Source organism: Montipora foliosa, chromosome 2, assembly GCF_036669935.1.
Source record: "Montipora foliosa isolate CH-2021 chromosome 2, ASM3666993v2, whole genome shotgun sequence".
Lineage (NCBI taxonomy): Eukaryota > Metazoa > Cnidaria > Anthozoa > Scleractinia > Acroporidae > Montipora > Montipora foliosa.
The window spans coordinates 11,831,286-11,855,831 of NC_090870.1; the positions used below are offsets into that span (position 1 = coordinate 11,831,286).

A 24,546-nucleotide genomic window follows, 5' to 3' on the forward strand; every position below is an offset into this window, starting at 1 on the left:
TGTATCTTTTTCCCAATTATAGATGATTAATACAAAAATCTGGGAGACACCACTGTTCTGGCACACGAAATTTTCTCTTCCGGTTGCCGTCCGTCCGCGTCTCAAAAACGCGCGTGCTTAAGCTCCCTAATATTATTGGTTATTGCAGCAGCTTCTATTGTTCTGCAGTGTTAAGTCATTTTCTGTTGTTTGGCCTTTGCTTTTTGGTTTGGATAGCAAAGCCAACTGCTACACACCCACGAATTGTATTGTGTCCAGTCAAGAGCCCGTTGTCTCGGGTACCCGAGACGCTCCTTCCCGCGATAACTGAAATTCATCCCGGGCTGAAACCTTCATGTTATCGCCACTTTCATTCCAAGAGGATTTCTTTCAGAACCCGGGCTGAAATAGTCCATGTGATCAGGCCTTTATTCAGAAATATACGTCCACAAAAGATAAGTTGAATAGCAATCTAAATTTCTTTTGTTTTGAAGGCCCACCTTCAAACGATAGGCATTGCATGCGTGCAGCGGAACAGTTTTCATATGTGAAAGAAAATTGCTGAGATTCATCCAATAGACCATTTTCGAATTCTCACGGTTGGACAGGATCCAACATGAAATGGAGGCTAATGCGGGCAAATCTTTTCAAATGCAAATTAATTTGCAAACATTAGCCTCCATTTCATGCTACATCCAGTTTAACCGTTAGAATACGAAACTGGCCTATTAGATCACTACGATAAACAATGCAAATTTCCTAACAAAAACAAACGGTCGAAAAGCCTGTCTGTTGAAGGTGGGTCTTTAACAATTCCAATCCTTGACAACGTAACTAAAACAAACAAGGCAGTAACCAGTTTCCTCCAGTTCCCCAGTCTTTATACCATCTCTCATCGTGTGCAGAGGGACCACGGACCATACTGTGTTGAGGAGAAGGTGGCATGCTCGTCTCTCTTTTTATTTATTATTAATCAGAAAAAATATGCAGCTCTTTCCTGCAATTACTCACAGCTCGTCAAGTTATCAACAATGCGGGTATGAAGGGTATCAGACGCCGGATTACTCGAGGTATGCGAAAGGTAGCTCTCGTCCCATTTTTTACCCGGCCAAAACGGCCAAAACATCCAAAATCTTCTTTCTCCGCGATCTTTCTTTGCCGTGAAACCAAGCAGAACTTTGAGAACTGGCCTTTGCTTGACATTTTAAGGGGACTGTGGCCGGTTGTCCCTGATCACATGACCGAGTTTGGGAGGTTAAAGAAAAACATTTCCATGGGTGAAATCCCTCGAAATAATCACCTCTTGTTTTCAAGATAGTTCAAGTTCAAGCTCAAGTTTATTATTTTACACTGTTTACGGAGAAGAAACAACTTAATATAACATAGTTTACAATAATGGAGAAAATACTAACAGAAATTAGCTAGGAAAACAAATATATATTTAATAGTGTACAGTGACCAAAGTAGCCAATCAGCTTTCGAGTTGGTCACTGTCATGTGTAGATATAAATTGGCGTTGGCCGCATGTTAAATATAATTGAAATTGATAGCTACACAAAAGACGACTAGGATATTATTATCGTAAGAGAAGACATACATAAATACTACATATTACACAGCATATCTTATACAGCTAGCAGTTAATCTATGGTCAATTTTGAGTATTCAATAAGAATCTTTTTGAAGAGAATGTATGGAAAACGTTTAAATTATAGTGGGACAGATTCCCAGATTTTTATTGCAGTGCCTAAAACACCCGCCTAGTAAGTTGATGAGGCCTAACGACGCCGAAGCAGCTGTCCATGGCTGCCAATAGGTATTTCCGAGTTCAGACGTCATGAACTGGGAAATGGCCTATTCCAATGGTTATGCGTATGCGTGATCATTACCTTACCTTCGCTTACCTCACAGGTAGATTGTTGTTGATCTTCAACTGGCTGTTTCATTAAAAGGGTGTTTTTTTTTTTCGAAAATTTGGTTTTATCAACGGAGTTGATAATGTTAATTGGCCACCCATCTCTGTAAGGTGGCCAGTTTACATTATCAGTCCGTTGATAAAACCAAATTTTTATATGCTACTTCCCCACCGACGCAACACCACAGTTTCTTTAGAAACTACCCACTTCCTTTTTTTTTCGAGTCGACATAATTTCGCAGTTTGAGAAAAAAATCCAGGCTTGAAAGGACCCCGCGCTCATGGCCTCTGCCACTAAGGACCACTAAGCTATATAACCCTCGGAGCTGTTCTTCTGCAAGCCGGGGTTTCCGTATTTGACGTCTTCAACTTCACTTATTGCAACCTTGGAAGACATCCAAATTATTTGAATTTAAAGAGCTTTTCCTTAGAAACCGACGTACATCAGACTGTCAAATATACAGACATTCCAAGAACTTTAATGAAGCCATTTAAGTGAGCAATTAATGATATCGGAAAACTTCGGCAGATAACACAGGGAACATTCAAAAGAAGTTATTTACTGCTGACAGAATCGCAATATTCTCAGTTTTGAGAGAGCCGTCACCTGCCCTTAATTTATAGTATTAAAATATTTTCACGGAAAGTGGCTGTTTTTAAAAAGTGGAACAAAGTCGTTTTCAATTTTCGTTGGAAGACAAATTAATATGAGGAAGCAGCAGACGAAGCGCCAAAGGCATCAACATTCTCAAGAACCCGCAAAAGATAAGTCCACTAAATATTCGCTTCGTCATCATGCCAGAGAGTAATTGAACAAATGGACAATATTGTGTTCCCGCTGCTATTTGCTGTATGACCACAATATGTTTACTGTTTATCTTTATGGACCAAAACGGCCAGGTTTCTAGGATTTCTTTTCTTTAAACAGCCAGCTACCTTCCTTAGCCGTGACCTGTCTGGTGAGTACATTTCTCGTGACTTTGTCACGAGAGGCAGGTATTTTGTGTCGCTTTGTGCAGTCGGGCAACGGATAATCAATATACCACGCGCATGAAATTTTCATCTTGAATAGAACTCACGAAAATTGTTCTTTCGGCGATAGCTTTTAATTTCAATTTCCCGTCTGTTCAGTTGGTGATTTTATCTATTCGAGGAACTAATCTCGGGGGAGGATGTTCCTGGGAAATTCTGACTTAAACCCCTGAAATGATACCAATCTGGGCGTGACGCAGGCTTTTTTTTAATCCCTCAATGGAAAGGGACCATATTTAAAACATATTAAATAATTGAATAATATATTTTTATATTTCTACGCGTGCAACCGTAAACGAGGCCTTCAATGCTATCCTAAGTGAGACCAAAAACCGAAATGCACACCCCCAAGCGAGACTACGAGCATTCCCGCCCCCCTCATATGAGACTTCTCCTCCCCCTGGGGGAACTAATCCCCTTTTAATTTCCCAGATAATATACTATAAAATAACAAAGCGCTGCAGAAACTCTGTGACCAGAAATTAGAGGTCAATTGACCAGTGTTGTACCACCTCATAAAAAATTGACACTTGTTTTCCACAATAAAAAAATTAATCGAGCTGTTTCATAAAATCGTTGAATTATTTAACATTGTGCATATCTTTCGGTTTTATTTTTATTTATGTTAACTTTATCGAAGAGATAAGTGCTACTGGCTTGGCTAAAACAATTACCGAGAAGTTGATAATTTCGGATTTTCTAAAAAATCTCATCCAATAATCATTTCTTCATACATAACCTGTTATGTTACTGCAGTTGACAACTCGAGTCTCGCCCGGATGACAGAACTGTTGTTATTTTAAATAATCCTGTGAAAATTTGATTAGCGAAGCAAAAACACATATCATCGTACATGTCTGTAAAAGGTACGAATGCTTCACAAGTTACCAGCATGTTTGGCTTATATTAAACTAAGTTCTGGGCGGAGCAAGCGTTTCGGAGTAGCAGTAGCGTCAGTAGCTTTGCCGACAAAATAAGCCCCTCGTATTCCTAAATGGTCCCAAAAGATTCGCCAATTGGCTTTTCTTGTCCAGAACTAAGAGCCCCTCGGCACTATATATTTATCTCCGCTTCGAGATCGCATGATTCAGCGGGGTTACGATCCCCGTCGGGGAGTACTGGGGTTTAATTGAACACTCGTTTCAGTGATAACAGCCTGCCTTTCCTCGTCAGTTCACCGGAGGATTTTAAGCGGAAATACGAAAATTATTTGTAAGGTGAGTGCTTATTTTTTAGGAATTCGTATTTTTATCGCCCAATTTATGCGCGGCTATACATCGTTAACTATATTATTTAGATGAGATTCTGCCAAGTGCTAATGGCTGTTATGAGGAGCTAGCTGTACACATTTTTGCAGGTAAGCCATTGCCTTTAATATGCTTGTGCGCGCTTTGATCATGAGAGTTTTTAACAAGGGTCTCACGAGGTTCTGCGAAATATTCAGTTTGTTGGCTAAAAGAAACGGATACACAGTGGTAGGATTCTAATGCAATATTCGGTCCTCCGTATATATATCAGTTTGTATTTGTGAAGTATTCCGGCATTCCGCGGAGCGGTATGTTTCAACGTTAGCTGATTGTCAGAAATTACCGAAGGGAGCCCGTTTGGTTAAGCGTAAGTTTTGTTTTAGAGGCCAGTTAGAGCCCTAAATCATATCTGAGGAGCAAATTAGCTCTTTATTTTGTCTGCAATTTGAGGTGTAAGGTTACACGTAAGTCATAGCAAAAGCTTGTTGCGGCTGAACGAACCAAAACATATCCCTCAATTAATCGTGAGTTGATATCCCCCATGCCATTTAACGCGTCCAGTAGTTTCCGTTCATTTATTTTTTATTTTGAAGGGATTATTCAGCCGTAATTTTAATTAACGAGATCTCTGGAATTTTGATATAAATGATCAGAGGTACCCCTTCTTTCAAAAATGTTGAGGGTACCGGTGAACATTGTAAAATATTGCACAGATTTCACTGGTCATGGAGCTTGCAGTTTTTTCTGTGAAATAATCTCAAACATTTTTAATGTATTCATACTTGTTATGTTTTTTACCCCCCGAACTGGCGTCTATTTGTGGTTCTTTGAGTTTTCTTTATCCTCTGTTTTCAAGGTGAATGATTTTACACACTTTTATCAAACAAGTCTGCTTTGCTAACTGTTGGGGAATTTTTAATTTGTGAAGCTGTAAAAGCTAGAGCATTGTAGAAACTAAGATCTGTAGACTTGATTGATTGATCAATCAATCAATCACAATCTTTATTTATGCGTCTAGGCGTTCGAGTGCCTTATGGCGCTAATGGACTACTTTGGCGGCCATTTTGAATTTTATTGTTGCAATAGCTATCAGGGGATGCCAGGGGGCAAAAGCAACGATGACGGCAACAGGAACGTCACCAATTTGCATATTTAGTGAGCAAAGACAATAGCTTTGCACGCCCTGCACGTTTGTTTTTCACTTTTGTCCATTTCTTTGCTGTCATCTGCAAAACAACAACGTGAAATAGCCAAATTTCAGGTTTTATCAAGAATGCCAGCACTTGAGGAGAGATTTTCATTTTCTCCCCTAAATTAAGTGCTGTTCCTACAAGTGTCCTTTTTGAGGAAATACTTCAACAACAACAACAACAACAATATTTTATTATTTGACAATAAGTCCTTATTCCCCTGGCTCCGCAGGTAGCAGTGCTAATCGAGGCGGGCCAGGATAATCAGTAAAAGAAGAAGAAAATACACTCATATTGGTATAAATTTGTGAAATGAATTAGTTGGGACAAAATAACCGTACGATGCAGCAGTACAGCGTACGGTCAAAGGCAGACATGAACAAAGGTTGAAATAGTCACGAAGCGATTAAAATAATGCAAATTTGTATTTTAAGATGACCTTCTCGTTGCTGTTGCCGTTTCCATTTTAGTTGCTTAAGCTCCCTGTTAATAATTTTGTCTCTTGGGCATGCTATAAATATATGTTTTTAATTCAGGCCAGACCACAACACTGGTAACTCGGTGCCTAATGCTGTTATTGAAAATTATGTTGTGTGGGATCTTTAATGTTCCACAGAGTTTGTAAACAAGGATGGTGAAATGGGACCTTCAGTTTATAGTCCTTATCCAAGAAGACTTGAAAGTTTAACCATTTGCAGATGTAGTAATTATTATCATTATTGTTATTATTAATATTAATATTATTATTATTACACTGGTGATACTCTCTCCTCAGTTATTTTAAGACCCTGAGTGTTGGTCTGGCTGTCTTGCACGCCAGTCTGATGCTCAACTGGTTGGTGGTAGACTATTCTAAAGTGATTTAACTAGAAAAGCAAAATTATTAGACTATGCCAAAGTGATTTATTTAGAGATAATTTGTAGCACAAACCTTCATCAGAGGACACTAGGAACTCTCAAGACAGATCAGAGAAAGTGATAGAAAAAAAACCTCTGTTGTCTACTTCAGCCTGCCTTGGGAAGATAATGATGGTTGTAACAATAAATTGAAAAGCTTCAAGAGATTAATATTATTAACCCATTGACTCCCCAGGTGTCCTAGAACGCCCCCAGAGGATGATTAAAATTGTCTGGTGATAGACAGAGTAAAACCTGTAAAGTTTCGTTCTCAGGAGTCAATAGCCTAAGGTTAAAATTAAAGTAAAGGTTGTTGATTTGTGTATTAGTGTGTCTGAATAAATACCTCTTCCTAACCTCATTTCCTCAGTCTGTACTGTAAGTTATGAACCAAGTATATTTTGGTTGATTTATGGCCCAAGCATGTGGGCCACATGAAATCAACAGGAAGAAACAACGATCCATAACTTTCAGTACAGACTGAGGAAATGAGGTTAGTAAGATAGATAAGATTAATCAGGTACACAGGAAAGTAAACTAGTTGAAGTAGAAGTAGAAGGTTCAACTGCTGCAAAGATTGTCCTGTGAAAATCTGAAAAATGAATTAATCTTCTTGGCTTTTTGAAATAGTTGCTTGCAAGATTCAAACAGTGTTACAAGTTTTTGTAACATAATGACAGAAAAAACTTGCTAGAGAATGTTTTATCAAAATTTCAAATTTAGTGGGCCGCACAGTGGGTCGTGTCGAATACAGCCCTCCTAATCACAGCACACATTAGTATCTGAGAGATCAGAAGCACAGATCGAAGCTGCACACACGAGAAAATGCACGAGCTACATTACATCCAAATAAGGAAAGTTTTAATTTCAAAAAACCCCAACTCTGAACCAAGGTTAAACGCTTCAAATTCATGAGCTTCTCGAGAGAGATATTATTTTTGTTACGGCTGATTTCAGATTTTTTGTCAGGATGATACCATCAGTTGGATCTTTCACTTTTGTCAGTTGGCAGAAACAAATACGTTAAGCCACTGACCCCCAGGGGTTCCCCATTGACGAGTAAAATCGTCTGACGTTAGACAGATTAAAATACAAAGTCTGGCCGGTTCACACGGGTTTGGGTGTCAAAGGGTAAAAGGTGCAGCAAAGCTGTTTTGTTTTGCTGCAGACATTGCTCTTAACTCTTAATTCATATAAAATAAAACAATAGCAACATGGTAGTCCAAAAGTCAGACTCAGCTGCTTAATTCACAGCAGCTGCTGACTCCAATGGCCTTAGGACAAAACAACATTCACCTTGAGCAATTTGAGTGAAGCTTTTTATGTGTGCATAGTTTTTCTATGAGTAGGCTAATTCTGCATGGTAATGCTCTGCTATAATCCCCACTGTGGAAATGCAAACTGTAAAATGGATCTGGCCTTGTTATTCTGGATTTAAGACTTGAGCTTGGTGATGGCAGATCATCAAGCTAAGGCAGTGCACATCACAATAAAGGAAACTTAACACTTGTTTAATTTATTTTCCTTATTTTTTCACCTGCCTTGGTACAAAAAAAGCTTCTTTAAAGAAAAAAGGCACCTGGAGGATGTGTTGTGTAAGTGACAGATTGCGACTGAGGCTTTTAGTGTTGCCCATATTTGATGAACTTTAACCTGTGATCAGGCGTACTATTCTTTACACAAGGCATGAAAATATGGTTATTTCTTAACGAGTCGTCTGCCCATAGTCCAGAATCTGGACTTTACTCTGATTGGCAGAAAAACAATAGAGCTCTTGGAGCCTTGCTCCGATAAGTTACAGAATTGCTAATCGGTTAACATCTGATCAAATTATGACCGCTGAGAAGGATTTGAACAGGAAAGATGCTAGGCTCTGTTTACAGCTGCTGTTGCTTTGACTTCAGATTATTTTCAAGGAAGAGCAAAGAGATTGCATCAAAGAATGGTTTTTCTAAAAGAAAACATTGTTGTACTTCCTGCAAGATTGCCAATGGTGTAAATTTACAGTCCGGAAGAAATGGATAAAGTCTGACTTTGCAGACATTCCAGCTAGAGTTCTATTTTGTTTTTGTCGCCTTTCCTTGAATTACAACATGCAAAAAATTTCCGGTAAAATCATGGCTCACATTTACAGTGTATAGCATGACACAAAGATAACATCACTCTTGACAGAAATTGTATCAGGCGTATACCTTTTTGCGCCTTATCTAAAGAAAAGTACGCCTGATCGCAGGTTAGATGAACTTCATCATTCTGTATATCCCATTGATGACTTTCAACTATCTTCTACATCATTTCTTACACTTCTCTAATAAATAGAGATCAAAAGTATCATCCAAAATGTGTTTTATCAACTTCATACGAGTTACAACACGAAAACTTTAAAACTTTCACGCGATGTTTTAAGTTTGCACACAACTCTATCTTCCATTCTTCCCGAAAAGCAGATAAAGATACTCTGTGCATTAAAAAAAATGTCCTTAAAATTTAAAGGAATCAGTTGTTATAATTTTGTGCTACCATGAGCTGAGCAGCGTCCATTGGATTTCAAGTGTGTTACTAAACGTAGTATGACAGTTCTCCTTTATAACCCTTTGGCACCTTAGGGATTCACCATTGACATGTAAAATCGTCTGGCGTTAGGCAGGGTTAATTGGGATTAACTGGGACATTCTCTTAACTTTGTTGCTTTCAGACATAGATTTATTGCATTGTCAATAATTGTAATCCATCAATTGTTTTCACTTGCACGCGATTGGTCTAAATGTTTCGCCTGACCGAATATTCGTGACTCACACTGGGGAATATCCCATTTTATTTAATTCTCAACCTTGGTTATTGCATTTCTCGTGCTCTGATTGGTTTACTCAATCCCGGTTATCAGCTCATATACCTTAGTTTGACCTTATATAGCAAACGATTGGGCTAAGCGTTGCTAGGCTACAATTATTTTTGCCGGAAAGTGAAATTTCTCTCAACTCAAAAAGGTAAGAAGTGTTTTGGTGACGAGGCTGGGTCTATCTGACCACCAGGTATTACACAACATCGTATCTTCATCAAGTTTATTGATTTCACGGGGATTTTCTCGCTTTTTTTGCTCGTATTTAGTACTTCGAAACTTTTGGAGGTCAAGGAATTTAATAAAACAAATTATTCCATTTGCTCTTGTTGGCTATTTACCATCTCATATCCAACGCGCGCACATGGAATAATTGTTAAATATTCCCCAATTTCCTAAAATGTTTGCAATTAAGATGTAAGAAATAAAGCTACTAGCTACTGGCTCCTGGTCGATAAAGCGGTACCAGAAAACACCAAAAAATCAACTTTATACGCTGTAGACATTTTGATGGTAAACTGTTTGTAAACATTTCGTCTAATTTGTAAGCTCCAGTCTTGCGAAAAATATTTAAAGGGTATTAATACACAATAGCCCAGAGGTTTCAATAGAAGGTGGCTACCGGCGATAGACCGCTGGGTACTTTTTGTCCATGCCGCTGCCTACTTTGCACGACGACCATTTGAAAGTTTTGCTGTGTAGTTTTTTCACTGTTCTCTATCACGAAAACAAAATCGCTTTACTTTCTTCACTAGACTCCGAATTATGGAGTTTTTTTTCTCCAAAAAAAAAAATGTTCCTTATTCAAACAAACATGACATTCTGCCTAAAAACCTTATTTAAATATTAATAAACCAACAATTTCTGTCAATAATGACTATAATTGTAGTGTTTTATTGCCTAATTTCCATTGCCTTTTAGAGGGAAACACCTTTTGACAAATGCTGGCAAGCTTGTAGATTTCAAAAATTTCTGGTGGAGCATGCCCCCAGACCTCCCCACAGGCTCATGCCTTCGGTGCTCGGGATTTCACAGCCGTCTACTTTTCCTTCCCAGCCACCTACGGAAAAACTTACTGAAAGCACTGATAGCCTCCACATGACTTTTAAAAATATGCTCAGAATTTTGTCCTCCAGCTTGGACGTTATCTGTTTCTTGAAGTTCACAGTTTTCCCCGAACTAAAACTGTTCGCATTGACCAATAGTATATGATAATTATTATCATTGACAATACTACTACTACTACTGCTACTACTACTACTACTACTACTACTACTACTACTACTACTACTGTTAAGCCTTTTTTGCACCAAATGGATGCTATTGGTTATTTATTGAAAACAATATTGGTGACTTTTAAATTAATGGTTGGCATACTTTTGTTATTTTTCCTGCTTCAGATGTAATCCTTGGAAAGTATTGAAGCATTCATCATCATGGTTGTTGTACTTATAACGGGAGTCTGTGGAAGTGGAAAGTAAGTAATGTGCACAACAGGTTTTAGAATTCCAAACTGTGGTTATAAATCTCAACCTTTTGCATTTTTGCAATTACAGTTAATCTTACTGGAAAACCAGGAAGAGTTTCTCAAAGAGCCACTGCTCTTTTTTTCAATTGTCTGTAATCTATTGTAATAATAATAAGGATAGGAAATTGTACGAACTTGCTCGTGCATTTCATGATTTATGGACACAATAATATTAATGTTTAATGTCACTGTTCCTTGGTATTAACATAACTAGCTCCTAAGGACGTTCGCACTCAAAATGTTCCCACATGCAGATTTTTTTAAAAGTTCCCACGCAGAAAGGTAATGATCTACTTTCGCCAAAAAGGCAAAAAAAAAGAAGGGGGGTCACTGTAAGTTCTCGTTTTTGAGATCATGAGGAGCACTTTTAGAAGCTTGCATTATTTTAAGACTTAACTTAGATCTTAGCTTGCAACTTAGGTAGCTTACAACTGTCAGCAATAAAAAAGCTACATTTTAGTGAAATTTAGATCAGGTAAACATACTCAATTCAACATAACTAATATAACTAAACAAACTTTTGCAGCTGATGTTTTTTTCTGAGGTGAAATGGACCTTGAAAAACGATACATATTAGTCTGAGAAAGAAAACTTCAGTCACACAAGAGCATAAAAGGCGACATATTTGTAACTTCTCACGTACTGATTTTTTTTTGTTAAAATGGACAAAATCAGGGAAGGAAGTGATCTATGGAAAGAAAAATGGGGGTCACCGAGTAGTCAAGAGAGTAAAATCGCTGTGAAGTTCTCAAAGCGATTGTCTATTTGCACTGTCACACGATTGCGTGACATTTCCGAGAAGACCTGGGTCCACAGCTATCCCATGATGCCACATGCTTTCATGTTCCATTCTTGTGGGAAAATGTTTGGACCTTTAGCATTGTGTTTGCCTTCGTGGTCTGTGATGCATGACGTGTGTGACATGTGCAAGAAAAAGCGCAGTAGCAATGGGCACGAACTTCCTTAAACGCATAGCTCAAGGCGCAATAGAACAAGACAATAGACGTATTGGCGTTTTTTTTTAGGGGAACACTGCCTTGCGACTGGTTAGCCTATGCAACTTCCGGGTAGGGAGACATAGAACAACCTCACTTATCTCCCCAGAACTGCAAGCTGAGTGGTAAACAGCACGTGCTGGATTGGACAAGAGTATTGGTTAGCGAACAATGTACAAAGGCAAACGAGAGGGAGGGAGGGGGAAAAACTTTAACAAATTGCAAACAGCTAGTTGGTTTACTATAGAAGACAAACTGCCAAGTGAACCTTGGACAGCTAACTGAGGCTTTTGTAGCTAGACTCTGTCTATTGAAGTAGCCAGTTGTACACTGGTTCTGCTATATGTAGCAGGTAGGCATTACACATGCTCTTTAGCAGTTATGATGAGGCCTTAACAGATATAGCCAGTGCAGGTGTATGGTATAATCTGAGATCTAGGAACAAAGTCTTTATGTCCTCATTTTATTTACAACAAGACCATTGGTTTTATGACCTTGAACAACCGACTGCAAAGAACACGAAGATAACTAACACGACATGAATAGCCCCTTTTAGTTTGGTCACATTCCATTAACCATATTTAACTGATGGGGTAGTAAAATCTCATTTTTAAAGTTCTCAAAATTGAACAAGCAGAAGGCAAATGCAATTTCAGAACTTTCAAAACATCATACTGTTTTTTATTTATTATATACTTAACAAAATCTCTCCATCGCTTTTCTTCAATTGCAACTTCCATATTGCACTCTATGACCTCTTTTGCACTCTGTAACCAATTTATGCATTCGTCATTGACCAATCAGAAATGCGATATTTTGTTCAGTTTATGATAATAACAATAATTAATATTATTGACAATACTACTACTACTACTACTACTACTACTACTACTACTACTACTAATAATAATAATAATAATAATAAAAATAATAATAATAATAATAATAATAATACCTGACGTCTTTGTTAAAAAGGAGAGTAACAAGGCAATTATTGTGGATATTGCTTCACTGTGGGATCACAGAGTGTATGAAAAGGAGGGTGAAGACATTGTTAAGTACCAAGATTTGAAGAGGGAGGTTGAAAAACTATGGGGTATCAGACAGCAGGAAGTGGTACCAGTAGTCATTGGTGCACTCGTGGCAGTAAGCAAAAGGTTGGATACATGGGTTGATAAGCTGGGGATTACCATTAGGATGGGATTGCCATAGAAAACAGCTTTGTTATGAACAGCAAGGATTTTAGGGAAGGTGTTGGAAAGATGAAGGAGAAAGAAAGACTCAAGGGACCTTTGGCCATTGGATGTGGCTTGCTTCTTTGGTGTAATCTCAGTATAACATCCACCAGAGCTAAAGCATTAAGATGATGATACTAATAATAATAATAATTTATGATGATAATAATAATGATAATAATAATAATAATAGCCCACATCTTAAGGAAAGTACTGTTGCTGAAGTAACTTCTTCCCCTATAAATGTAGTAAGTCTTACTGTTACAGAGTCAGCGGGTCAAAGGGGAAATACTTTTTGAGTGGATGTCCCTTTGATTCCTGAACCACGCCCTGTTGACGAGTAAAATCGTCTGGCATTTAGGCAGAGTTCCCTGCTAGCAGAGATCTCTTTTCTTTTGTGTTTTCTGGACTGATGAGTATGTACAGGAAAAGAGAGCTCTGCCAAAGGGGTTTGAAACTGACTGTTCAGCATGTGTGGCGGTTACTTATAGTGGGGGAATCCTCACGTGGTACTTCATGTTGTGTGGGAATAGGCAACTTTCAGGGTAGCCTCCTTTGACTACAACTACCAGAATTCAGGTTGTTTTGCATTCCCTGCGCTGTATAACTAAAGCTCTAATTAGTATGAGACAGGCAAAACCTGAAGGATTCTGTTACTTGTAGTCAACTGGCGTCATCATGCAAATGTCCTATTACTGTAAAGGAATGCGCAGGACACAGTAGGTTCAACTAACAGTTGACGCAAACGTATCATGGGGTTTGAAGAGTGCCGTCCAATGTTGTGGACGGCGGTTGGATCAAAGTGAGTTTCGACCCATGGCAGAGGTCTGTTGTCCTGTACTCTTCAGCCTAGAAAACCCAAAACGAAAAGGGTCCTCTGCTAGCAGCTAATTAATTTGAAGGACCTCAGCATTTTCCATGCCAGGGTTACTTTGTGAGTTTTGTTACAGGTTGGTTAGAAATTGTGTGCCCTTGGAGCAAAGGTGTTAAAATACTGCATGATTTAATTAAAATAATCCTTTAATTAATGCCCCTCTTTAAAAAATTATTTGTGCCCTGCATATATACATATATATAATTTATACACATGCTATAATATTTAATAATCACGAATGTTAAATAATAAATTATATAAATATGTTAAATATAATATGAATTTTAATAGAAAAACTCCTTTCTTTCTTCAGAACAACTGTAGCTCGTGCCTTGGCAAAAAAGGTGGGTACAGAGATAAGACGAAGAACTGGGTGGGCTGGCAAATCAAAAGTGATTTACATGTACAGTCTTTGTCTGAGGATCTGATATCAAATAATTTTATTGCTAGGCCATTAGCTCTGGTCTAAATTTCTGATTGTTGCAGTCAAGCTTGAAATCTAAGCTTTCTGCGACATCACGTAGCTCCCTTTTCTTCAAGGTTGTACAACGTACTGTACGTTGTTTCTGCCATCTCTCTTGCTACTTTTAAGAAAATACTCAACATAATTATTTCTTTGTGACAATTAAGAAATATTAATGTAGAAAGCAGCTGTTTATGTAATACATATATGCCTTGCCTTGAGTTTGTAATGTGATACGGCACTGCTGCAAATATTGTATATGACCTATTAAACATCAGCATTTGAGTGTTGATGTACACTAGGTATTTTTGGTGATTGAAACATTTTAACAGGGATATCGAAAGAAACATGTGTACATGAAATGAAGAGAAATTTGTATCTGATATATATGGGTTATTGTGTTTATGGGAGGCGCGGTGGCCTCATGGTTAGCGTGCTCAACTCCGGATCGAGTGGTCTGTTCGGGGACATTGTGTTGTGTTTGGGCAAAACACTTTACTCTCACGTGTGTCTCTCTCCACCCAGGTGTATAAATGGGTACCGGCGAAAATGCTGGGGCTAACCCTGCGATGGACTAGCATCCCATCCAGGGTGGGAGTAGAAATACTCCCAGTCTCTTTATGCTATGGAAACCAGAGATAAGCGCCGGCCTGATGGGCCTTCCTAGGCTCGTAACAGAGACTTTACCTTTTATGGACCGAGACGAAGTTGAGGTCCATAAACATGCAAAAAAGAATGAGGCCAATATCCAGCCATCTTGACCAAACAAGCTTGGTCAATAAAGGATTTATTATGTGGGATAAAAGACTGAAAAAAAATGATCTTTGATCTTGCGGGACCAAGCAAGAAATCCCGAGCAGGCAGTATAACTCTATCTTGCCCGCTCGGGTAACCAATTGTAGTGCACAATTGAGTTCATCTTGCCCACTCATGTAGCTTGTCATAAAATTATAATAAATACAGATATTGATTCATAAAGCATTTCTTTTGTTTTACCATCATCCATTATTAATTACTTGTATAATGTTTTTTACTAACTTTAAGTTTGTTCAAGATTTGAAGTGTAATCTGTCTACTTCTTGGTCTTTTATCCTATGTCATCTCTTCAAGTTTCCGATGCTCTAATTCAGTATGGTCAATATTATCTCTAGTCAGTTGTTCGTTTGTTAGAATAGATGCATGCTAGGTCATGTTACCAAGGAGGTCTAACCAGTTATAAGCTTTTCAGCTTCTTTTAGATCTCCCTGCCTTTCCTTTCTTTTTTCCCCCTCTCCCTTAATCATTCCAGTTGTATGTTCTTTGTGGCAAAATAATAAATAAATAAATGAATAAATAAATAAATAAATAAATAGATAAATAAGTAAATAATAAATAACGAAATTCCTTGGTCTGGTTTTTAATTCTGCATTTTTTTTTTGGTTATTGCTTTTTTCATATTCCTTTGTCTATTATTTTTGTACAGTTGTCATGTCCTTATATGGATGCAGATCATTTTCATTCCGAGGGGAATATTATGAAGATGAAACAGGGGATTCCCTTAAGCGACGAGGTAATGTTGTTATGTTTAATTAAGGGTACAATCTATTCATGCTACATGTACCCGGTATTCCTGAGGGCAATATTAACCCATTTACTCCTGATCTGACCCCACTCATGTCGTCAAATCGTCTGGTGTTAGACAGAGTAAATCTATTTCAGTCTCACTCACAGGAGGCAATGGGTTAAGTGTCCAGCACATAAAAAATCACAGTTTGTAAAGTTCTCACGCTTTTGGGGACACTGTGTGATTTCTAAGCCGAGGAGTAAATCGCATGCGACCACAGAGCAATTCAAAGCTCGTAGAACTGATGGCTTACTACATTATTATTGTAGTGTAGACCAAGGCGCAAGTTTGATTTTGAAAATGCGTGTAAAATTTAAGGTGGTAGATTGTAACCCAGACTGTGTGTTTGAGTAAAATCCATTTCCACCCTGCATTGGACTGCATATATGTTACAGTAATAACTTGCCTTCCATGACAGCAGGCAGTTTGGGGTCAGGTTTCTTTGCAGACTGGGATAGTCCTTGGTTGAAATAAACAAAAGGGCATTGCAATATCTTCATTTACTCGTCAGGTGCCTTGGGATGCCCCAGTTGGCGATTAAAATCGTCTGGCATTAGAGAGAGTAAAATCTGTTAAGGTGATTCCTTAGAAATAGCAGTTGTTGTAAGATTTTCTTTAAACTTTTCTGGATTAAAAAAAAATATGTCACCAAGCTCGTTTGAGAGCTATAACTTGCTCAAGGTACTCATTCAATCATTGCGACTTCATCTATCAAGGACAAGTTTGTTCCATCGGTTCACGCTACATTTCGCGGGAACAGGAAGCTCAACTTTGACGTAATTCTTGAAATAACAAAACAAGTGTATTTTATTGTTCAAAAGGAATAATTTAATACCCTCTTTTATGGCACAGACACACGTCATGAAAAGGCACTGACTACAAATATTCCTCAGGTGTGTCATCTCGAGGAGACAATCTTGTGTCCATGTGTGATGGCTACAAATAATTTTTTTTCCTGTAACATTTTTTCTCATGTAATTTTTTTTTTCAAAGTTTTACAATTATTCCAAAAAAAGATAGGTCACCAATCTCGTTTAGGAGAAAACAGAAAGCAAACCGAGCTTGACAACATGCCTTCCCAATAGCGCGGTTTCACATTCACTCTTGGACTGAAATGATACTTTAGCATCAGCACGGCTAATTCACTTGACTTTCTTTTGCGAGAGTCTAAAACTTTTTCGGTTCTGCTCTTCACTGCAATGTAAGTGGCAATCACTCTTTTCTTTTTCAAGGGTTTGAGTGAAAATCAAGGCAGAGTAGCTGGTGGTGAGAGGCAAATTTCTGACAAACAGATAATGGTATACAGCCTGTAACCAGCTTCTTCTCTGTCACTAATAAATTTGGTAATTTAATATTTGAAGGAACATTGCCTGCTTTAAGGACGATTAATCCTCAATTACATGTATGCAGTACAAGTTTGATAATAATTTTTTTGTCTTGCAGGATCGACAACCATGGCTTCTTGCTTTGAATAAAGTCATAGAAAGGTGCAGATTATTTGAAAATCTCAATATTAATGTCAATTAATTCACGAAACATAATGTTATTAACTAATAATAATTATTATTGTTTGAGCTGAGGGAGAGCTGTGTTTATCTAGGATGTGATCAGCTGAGTATTTAGTTAGTCCCATGCAGGGATGTTGTTGAGAGCTGGCAGCAGCTAAATTGATGGGCTAAATTATAGACCTTGTCATTGCCTAAACTCAACCAAACCACAGAGGCTAAGGGGTTTTTTTTTTAGATTTGTCCCAATTAACCCATTGATCCCTGAGAGTGCGACTTAATACATGTACATAATACATTTACTCGTCAACTGGAGATCGTCCTAGAGTTTTTTTGGAGTGAATGGGTTAATCTACCGTGTTACGAGTGATAGATAAGTGGAAATGATTGTTTGTAAGCTAAACAGAATGCAGGGGTGTCGGGAACAACAACGAAGAGGATTTCTTCCTGATGAACGTAGTCTTCACAGTCATAAAACTCTAAAACTGGGACTCATCATTGTAAACATTTACACATGGCCCTCTGTCAAAAATCACAACTGCGGTTACCTTTGATTAACCTCAACCTCCGTCGCACTTGAATAACTTGACGTCCGTCACATTACTCAGCTTGTGGAAAACTAGTCATTCCCTTAAAGTTACACAAATTAGCTTACATACTTATAATGGCATAAGATTCCAGAACTTTGTGGCTAACGTTACATTAGATGCTCCTGCTTTAGGGCATAAGACTGTAGGGCAATCTTTGATTAGATTTTTTGCCTCATTATCCCAAGGCTTTTGTGTTCTATTCAATCAGTCAATAATAAAGTACCGAATATTGAAAGTGTATTGGATAATAAGCTATCTCTGAAAATATGAACCTGGTATACCAAATGATCTCTGGTTAACGATGCTTCGAAAATTCGAGAGTGTACAAAGACTGTGTGGAGTCTTTGCCACCAAACTGGTCTTTATAATACTCATGCCTCTGAGACGAATTCATGCAATTCCATTCCAATTCCATGCACAGAAATTGAAGTCACTTATCCGGAAGAGACAAGAAACTTTCTGTAAGAACGGAGCTGACTCTCACCTTTTCAAGTGTTGTAGAAGTGCCGTCAACCATGAAAGAAAATCGTTCAAGGCTTAATATTATGATTCCAAAATACAACAAAAGAAAGGTGAACACCCTGAGGTTTGGTGGAAAGAAATAAAGCGGATCAGTGGAATCAGTACTGAAACACTGGCGACTTACTCAGTAAAATAAAGGTTGATGAAGTTGAAGGTTTATGTACCCTGGAAATAGCCAATGTCATCAACAAGGCTATCCTTGAGCCCTTAGAGGAATACAGAGTGCCCAGTGTACTTTGTCCCTTGCCAGTATAGACCTTATTCATAAATGGTGGCCAATTTATAATTCTTTTTTCGAAGTGCAAATTAGCCTACCAAGCTTTGATACCATACAGTGAATTGAAAAAAATTCTTGCTCTAAAATGAGGCTTGGTAGGCTAATTTGCACGTGGACAAAAGAATTATAAATGTGACCGCCATTTATGAATAAGGTCGATTCCCTTGCCATTAGAGGACTACCCAGAGTTTCTAGAGGTATCTGAAGGCCTCACGTCCTGATGGTATTACTAACTGGCTACTAAAGGAATATGCTGAGTCACTCGCCTTTCCCATGAAAACCATTTTTATCAAGAGAATGAATCATTTAAGCAGCAATGTTTACCTGATATAAGGAAAATTAATGCGCTGATGTGACACCTTTGCCAAAGAAGCAACCCTTAGAAAATCTAAAGAAAGATCTGAAGCCAGGCAATCTCACTGAAAACCATGTTTGTCAAAAATTGCTGCGGCCTTTGTTGTTAGTGATTTCGTGAAGCCTGCTGCAATGAAAGTCTTTGACCCTTAATTACCAGTATGGTGCAGTCCTAAAATTCTCCACTACCATCACCTTGCTGAGTATGATTCACGATTGGACAAGTGGAACTGATGGCAATGGATCTACTGTCAGGTCGATCCTTTTCAACTACTACGAAAACCACCAATCTGTGGAATGGGTGGCAATTTACGTGTCCCTGCCCCGCCCACTTTCGCTTTCGAATAGTTCAAATTGTCAAGGGGTATCGGCAGAACTGAGTGCATATGGAAGGCTCTATAATTGTGGAAGTGCCCTCGGAGGAGACTTGAGAATGAAGATTATACAAGACATAATCGCCGGGAAAAGGGGGAGACTTCACCACAGGTTTCTTCATGGGAAGTTTTTCTGCAATTGCCAAATAAAACAGAAATAAATTTTGAAAAAGTGTTTTTCCATTGTTGCGGTTGTTATACACCTTAAGGAATTTCATCAAAATATTTTACGAAAATGGGCGGGGCAGTGACTCTGACTCGGTAATTCGGGCCCATTCTACAGATTGGTGGTTTTCGTAGCATCGAAAAGTGTATGTTTGATCTTATCGACCACTGCATTCTCATTAACGACAAGCATTATCAATAATTGGATTATTGATTTCCTCAGAAACCGCTTTCAAAGAACCAAACTAGCAGATGGTTTTTACTCTGAATGGGGCTCAGTTCCATCAGGAGTCCCTCAGGGAACTAAATTAGGGCCTTGGCTGTTCATTATAATGATCAACGACCTAGTTTTCAGTGACTCCCTTGTCTGGAAGTATGTGGATGATACAATGACATCAGAGGTTATCCCAAAAGGTGAAATCAGCGGTGCACACTTTATTGCTGATAAAGTAGCTGAGGGGTCACAGAACAATAGAGTCCAGTTAAATCCAGACAAATGTAAAGAACTCAGAATTTCATGTGCAAGAAAGAAACAAATATTTGAACCAGTTAAAGTTGGTGGAAAAGATCTAGAGGTAGTAACAAGTGCATAAGATCTGTATAGGACTATACCGTGCCTGTGTTCTACTACCGGTATTCGCTACCAAAGTGTTAAACGCATGAACTGGAACGTGTACAGAAGAGGGCGTTGGCAATTACATGTCCCAGTTTTAATTACAATGAAGCACTTACTCGCTCGGATTTAGTCTCGTTAAATGAACATCATTGTAACTTATGCAATACCCTTCTTAATAACATTCTTAATGATAAGAGTCACAGACTGCGTTATTTACTTCCACCATTACATAAAGCCACCAGGTACACTTTTAAGACACACCTTTGATGTCCCTAAAGTGAAAACTAATTGAGCTAAGAACACTTTTATTCTATTGTCAAGTCTTAACTTTGATACAGTTTAGCCAATTTTATATCTCGAAGTCTTTCTTTTACATAATTCTACTTTTTTATATTAAATGTTTGTCAAATTTCACCATAATTACTATTTAAATTTGTATATAATTTATATTTCTATGTTGATATTTTCATTTATTTTGTATTTAATATGCAATTCAGCTTTCTGGTTGCTGTATATTGTTAATAAAGCATGTATCTCTCGTAAGTATTGTTTTGTGCTTCAGGACAGAAACACACATTGAAATGTAATTCAATTAACGTTCTTCCATTGTAAACTTAGGTGGACCAAGCGTTCCGAGTCTGGAGTCCTTGCCTGTTCTGCCCTCAAGGAACAATACAGACAAACAATCATTCTTGGTGCTGAAGCAAACTCTGAAAATTCAAGTTACTGTTCTGTTGGAGACAAACGACAAAAGCTTTCAAAGCCATACTCCTTTCCTTGCCTTGTTGTCCTATTGCAAGGCTCTAAGAACTTGATAAAGGAGAGAATGGAAAAGCGACAAGAACACTTTGTGTCAGTAAACTTATTGGACTCACAACTGGAAATTCTTGAGGAACCAAACAACTGTGATTTATATTCTGCAGTGAATGTTTCCATAAATCAAAGTATCGAGGAAATCACAAATGAAATTCTCCGGGCCTTGAAGGCTAAATGCGGCATAAGAGTATCGATTCAAAGCACTGTCTGAATCTTTAAGTAATTCTCAATGCTTCTATGGAAGGATAAAGAGGACTCAAGCTGCACGGACCATCTTGTAAAAGAAGGAGACTTCCAGCAAGTTGTGACGGAGGATGTCAGATATCACTTCTTATATTTTGTATAAAATCAACAACAATTTGCTTCATCACGATAAGATATGCGTTGAATATGCAGTTGACTTTGATATCGTCTGTTTGATGATTGTGGCTCTCCATCCAGTCCACTTAATCTTTAATCTTTATTTGGAAGTGGTTTTCAGAAAGGTCGTAAAGAGCACATGCAGGAAAACCAGAGCACCAGGAGAAAAGCCCTTGAGTCGGATTGAGGTTGTCTAAAACTCAGCCTGCATATGATTGCAGAACTTTGTGAGAGGCTTCGCTAATGACCACTATGCCATCCTTAAAATATAACGAGAGTAATCCGCTGAGAGTTCTTTTACGCCAGCATAGTGTCTATCCAGCGCTTGGAAGGTCATGAATTCAATGTCAGGATCTAAGGCCTGGGCCAAATGTCAAACTTCACATGAGATGAAATACATGTAAAAAGACCAAATTAGGTTCATGATAAGTCTGACGTTTGACTCCGTTAAATTCGACAAACTGTATTTGGATTTACCAACTTTTTCTATCCATCTTTCTCAGTTGGATAGAACGTGTGAAGATCGAGTCTGGGACAAACATCAGACTTCTTATGAGTCAAACTTATTAACTCCCAAAAAAACAAATTGTATGATAACATATATAATTACTTTTTGCATCTGGTTCGACATTTGGCCCAACAATCTTAATTTAGGTTGACCTAAAGTAATTTGTATCGACCCAAACTACCATTTAGCTCGTCTCATGTGAAGTTCGACGTTTGGCCTGGGCCTAAGAATTTTTCTGAAAAGACATTTTTGTGACAAATTCTTTTCATTACTTCACTGACATGCAGGCATATTTCCATGTGATACTTTGAAGCGTGTTAGAAAGGAAATGGTTAAATTCAGTAACACCAAAATATTCTCATTAATTTTTATAGAAGATTTTATGACAGAAGTTAATCCTAATTTGAAAGTTCTCAGGATTCAAAGCATTTTTGAAACAAGAATTTTTTGAGAATTAAAACTTTATAATATGATGAAAATAATAGTTGATTTACCATTCTAAAATAAGTGGCATTTAAGGGGCTGTGTCATGGTGTTGTAGTTGATTTTGCATAGTTTTTCCAATTTTTTGCCCCTACTTGCTTTGCAAGTTAACGTTAACCCCGATATACTTTTAATTGTAACACAATTCAAAGCTTCATGACAACAAAATTAATGTCTGTCTATTATAGATAACTTGAGTTTGAAATAACAGAGAGAAACTTTGAAGAACTGTTAGGTTGAACAATAATTTTCAAAAACCCCAATAATTATTGCAATCCGTTTAAATCTTCAATTTTGCCCATCCCTAGCTCCGTTTCTATTTGATGTAATACATCAAACACAAGAAGGAGTGTTTCATTGGATATCCAAACACTGAGAAGCGAGTTCAAAAACGACGCCGAAGGCTGAGTTTTTTAACCGATTTCAAGGTGGTTGGATATCTGATGAAACACTCTTTCGAGTGTTAGATATTGCCTCTCAAAGGAATCAGTATTTTAAGAGATATTTGGGATCAAAGTTGGCGAAATTTTATGCTAATTAAGACCACACATCCAAACTTCCTTCACGGTAGTGATTTCTTTTGTTTTTGGCTTATGAATTATTAATGAGTTTGAGAAGTTTTATTCAAACCTTCCATCGACATTTTACAAAATGTCGATGGAAAAATGAATGAGTACCGGCATGCATGGACTGCTTAGAAGCGGCTGCAATTTGCGCCTGTATATGCTTCCAGTCCGCTGGGGGTAAATTGATCATTGTAAAGCGCCCTTGAGACGTTGTGATAAGGGTGCTATATAAATGCACCACTTTACTTTTTTACTTTACAATGTAAGTAATTATTTTTGCTTCCTTGATTTGGTTACCTGAGTGTCCACTCCAGGCACTGAATTTGGCTAAAGTTCATGACACAGCCCCTTTGATGTGTAGAAGTATGAATTACGTGCTTATATATATATATGCATACTTTGTTCAAGTGCATCACATTCACAAAAATGCACTAAAATGGTGCTCTGAAAGGAAATATTGTATGAAACTTCGTTAAGACGTATCAAAGCACATAAAACCATGACCACCTGTTATCAATAAAACCAACCACTTTCACTGTAAAACCTTCAGCTGATTACTTTTGGCCTTTAAGTTTCTTGGGCCTTTCACTGAAAGCTATAGTAATGTTTTCCTTGTTGATAACTTGTCTAGACTTCCAGTAGCTTTATACGTAGAGTTGAGGAAATTTGTATTAAATAATTGAACAATTTTGTAGAAAATATATTATTCCAGACCCAAAGGTTCATGTGTCAATAAAATTAATTAATTTTTTACATCTTTTATACTGTATTTAAATACAGCTGCAAAACGTGAGAAGAGGTATCAGTATAAAATAATGTGGTATTTTGCTAAGAAGAGAATTGAGTCTTTGACTGTTGTGTAGCAAATTTGAATGCCTAGGAAGTAAAAAGCAATTAACTGATGTTCATTAATTTTGAAAAACATTTCAAAGAAATAAAGAGTTACATTTTCTTTTCTAGGTTATCATCTCTTGTTCCAGAGGTTATTTACGTTCTTGTTACAAAATAAATGTCATCAGTAGTTTCAGAGGAGACGTGGTTCAAAAGAAATGTATTTGAGAGAATATTGCCATCTTATATGTATATTTTTTAAACTTGGTTCGCACTTTGCTCTTCACTTGATGTGAAACTATACCCACTACACTCGACAACAACTTTGCATAATTATAGATCCATGCATTTGTGAAGGACTTGCGTTGCCATTAATTTCAGGCTTGATGAATTGGGAACGACATCTTTTGCGCCTTCAGTTTGCAAAATGATATATTTCATTTGGCAGACAGCGATTTGAGCTTGTGGTGCCATGGTAACTTCCACTGTCGAGGGTTCTCACTATTGCCATGCTTGTGTTGTGCCACCACACCAACACATTCCTCCTACTAACTGAATTTGATGTCTGTACTGGAAGTTACAGGCCAAGTTTTTTTCCATTGATTTATGGCCCACGCACCAAGTTGACAGTGGGATACTAGCTACGACTCCGAGGGTAAATAAGCCATAGTGAGTTGCACAGAATATGTCAGGGCAGATGTTGAAGTAAGTGTTTGTTGTCAATATTTGCCCCTTTGTTAACATGGTATAAAGAAGCAAAATCATTGCTTTCATTGATCAAT

General features: G+C 37.8%; 1 protein-coding gene across 5 annotated transcripts; it reads left to right on the top strand.

Moving 5' to 3' along the window:
- The first annotated feature begins 2,697 nt into the window (after positions 1 to 2,697).
- LOC137992444 (probable gluconokinase) lies at positions 2,698 to 23,888 on the top strand. Of its 5 annotated transcripts, XM_068837785.1 has the most exons (9): positions 2,748 to 2,853; positions 4,073 to 4,143; positions 4,224 to 4,283; positions 7,818 to 7,855; positions 10,500 to 10,576; positions 14,045 to 14,075; positions 15,657 to 15,743; positions 17,241 to 17,284; positions 20,819 to 23,888. In XM_068837785.1, exons 5-9 carry the CDS (start codon positions 10,536 to 10,538, stop codon positions 21,225 to 21,227), a joined length of 612 nt encoding a protein of 203 aa, XP_068693886.1. In that variant the 5' UTR covers positions 2,748 to 2,853; positions 4,073 to 4,143; positions 4,224 to 4,283; positions 7,818 to 7,855; positions 10,500 to 10,535; the 3' UTR covers positions 21,228 to 23,888. The 5 variants fall into 5 exon arrangements, with proteins under 5 accessions (XP_068693884.1, XP_068693886.1, XP_068693887.1 ...); XM_068837782.1 differs by lacking the exon at positions 7,818 to 7,855 and having other exon boundaries at positions 2,750 to 2,853; XM_068837786.1 differs by lacking the exons at positions 4,224 to 4,283; positions 7,818 to 7,855.
- Positions 23,889 to 24,546: the final 658 nt, after the last annotated feature.

Coding starts and splice junctions, on each gene's coding strand:
- LOC137992444 (XM_068837783.1), top strand. CDS start 10,536: ATGGTTGTTGTACTTATAACGGGAGTCTGTGGAAGTGGAAA. Junction 10,577..14,044: donor GGAGTCTGTGGAAGTGGAAA/GTAAGTAATGTG, acceptor TTCTTTCTTCAG/AACAACTGTAGCTCGTGCCT. Junction 14,076..15,656: donor CTCGTGCCTTGGCAAAAAAG/GTGGGTACAGAG, acceptor ATTTTTGTACAG/TTGTCATGTCCTTATATGGA.